This window comes from Phocoena phocoena, chromosome 19 (genome assembly GCF_963924675.1).
Source record: "Phocoena phocoena chromosome 19, mPhoPho1.1, whole genome shotgun sequence".
NCBI classification, from domain to species: Eukaryota; Metazoa; Chordata; class Mammalia; order Artiodactyla; family Phocoenidae; genus Phocoena; species Phocoena phocoena.
In genome coordinates, this window is record NC_089237.1 from 25,395,039 (window position 1) to 25,397,233 (window position 2,195).

Genomic DNA, 2,195 nt, shown 5'->3' on the forward strand with positions numbered 1-2,195 from the left:
TCAGTTCTCAGGGGAGTACAGTTTAATCAGATGCTGTACTTGTGTTGGATAACCTGTGATGGGACAAGCTCGGTGACTCCTCACGTAATTAAACACACAGCGATAACAAAACACATAGCCAGAGGTGGCGAGAACGGTGTCATTCACCCGGTTTTTACGACACAGTGGGCACACAGTCTTCATTTGGGGCAACAGGGGAGAATCAGAATTGTAGTCTAGATGTACCGGTGGTGGTGGAGTAGGCAGGGCAGTCAATGACTTGATGGTTTCTTGGTTTCCGGATGAATACCACCACTCAAGGAACTGCAGGAAGAATACACCCACCGAAAGGCCAGTAGAGAGGCATGAGGTGGCACCTCCCACGGCTTGCTTCAGAGCTGACTTCATCTTCTCGCCAACGCTGTTTGGAGAACAGAACAAGGAGGCAAAAGGAGAAACTGTTTATTTAGGTACAATCACAGAACAACTAATACGCATGCAATTCTTACACTTTTCATTAGAATCGTTGATTCAGCTTGGGGATTGAACAGTTGCTGGACTGGCGTTTTCACTTGTAAGTGTCCATTCGAAACAATTCCCTCTTTCTGACCTACCGTAGTTTAGGAGTTCTAGGAGCTAAGCTTTGTTTTTAATGACTAGGGCTTTGCTGCTTTGTGTTTTGAGAAGGAAATTAATGAGCCATTGATTATATAGACCTTTTATGGGGGTGGAAGATAGTATATCCAGAAAAAGAAATAACTCACTTAAAAAACAACTCAGCAGTACTGAGGAATATATTTGAACTTGTCAGAGAACAGAGACACTAGGAGCGGGATAGCACCATGGTTAAGAGCAGTCTTTAGAATTGTACTGATCTGGCTTGAATCTCAGCTCTGCCGCCTATTAGCTGTGTGGCCTTGGCAAGGTACTCAAATGTTAGAACTTAGTTTCCTCAACTGTTAAGTGGTGCTAATGCATTTATTTCATTGAGCTGTGATGAGGATTGAGATAATATACGTAAACACCTAGCAAAGGGCCTGGTACATAGCAAGTGTGTGCAAAAATGTAGCCATTATGATGAGGAAGGTTACCAGGATGGCAATCCTTGTTTTATGGACACAAGAATTTTTCGATGATTTTATGAAATACCCCGAAGTGGACTGAGGGGGGTAAATTTCATAAAATTGGTATAAGATTTTAGGATTTATTAATCAAATATGTTGGGGAAATGTTAAGGCCTCACCTCCCAGCTGGTTGCTGCACCATGCTGGCTCCGGCTGGTTTGTGCTCCAGAGCTTGTATATCCTGAACTGTAAGTCGACCTAGCCGAACCCCAGCCAGACTCAGCAGTGGTGAGTGATGCTGAGCCTTTCCTAGGATGTATCGAAGCTGCTGTACAAGAAACCAGCCTTCCCAGGCCATGTTAACAAATGGGTAGGCTGCCAAAAAGGCTCTGTAAAATCGTTTCCAGCGGGAAGTAGGGGGATGGATGGAATATTCATCCTCTTCTCTCAGGCTAGAAATCAGCTTCTCCAGCTTCACTTTCAGATAGGGAAGAAGAACCAGAAAAATAACGGACTTCCAAAGCTGCTTCTTTGGGAGACCAGCACTGGCCAGTCTCTGAAGCTTGTGTGTGTCTCCCATTACGATCCTCTTTAAGCCATAAAAGTTTTCAGAAAACGAGGCGCTGGTTTTAGACAGATAATGTTGCTGGAGCAGAAGATCTAGCAGGGTGAAGATTTCATCAAACCACTTCCACAAGAAGCCGTAGCAGGCAGGATTTGATTCTGCAAGAACCTAAAGCAAAATAAATAAATGAAATTCATTCCACTACACAGCTCCTATGCCTTGTATTTATATTTCCTTTTTTTCCCTCTGAATTTCCACACTTCTTTCTGGGTCTACCTTAACCTCCCCGAAGTGCTGGGTATTCAGTACACATAACAAGAGACTCCATAACCATTAAATCACGTGATGTACATTATATGCTAATTGGTTATTTCAAGACTTAGGCCAACAAATAAATTCAGATTATTGGCTTGGTTTTTACCCGGACGTTCCTAAAACTTTTCAGAGAATTAAATCCTTACCTTGACCACATGCTGAAGAGCAGGTCTCACTGCTGTCATTAAACTGTCCTGTGCTACCACCTCAAAGATGGATGGCTGGTCATCCACCGCAGAAGCAGTTGTGATGTGAGCCCCGTGCTCAGCCAT

At 43.6% G+C, this 2,195-nt stretch overlaps 1 protein-coding gene across 1 annotated transcript; it reads right to left on the minus strand.

The window, feature by feature from the left end:
* On the minus strand, nucleotides 1–2,195 carry LOC136138785 (peroxisome assembly protein 12). Its single transcript, XM_065897624.1, has 3 exons — nucleotides 2,070–2,195; nucleotides 1,223–1,776; nucleotides 1–400 (listed from the first exon to the last, which is right to left on the minus strand). The coding sequence occupies exons 1-3, from the start codon at nucleotides 2,193–2,195 to the stop codon at nucleotides 1–3; spliced, it is 1,080 nt and encodes a 359-aa protein (XP_065753696.1).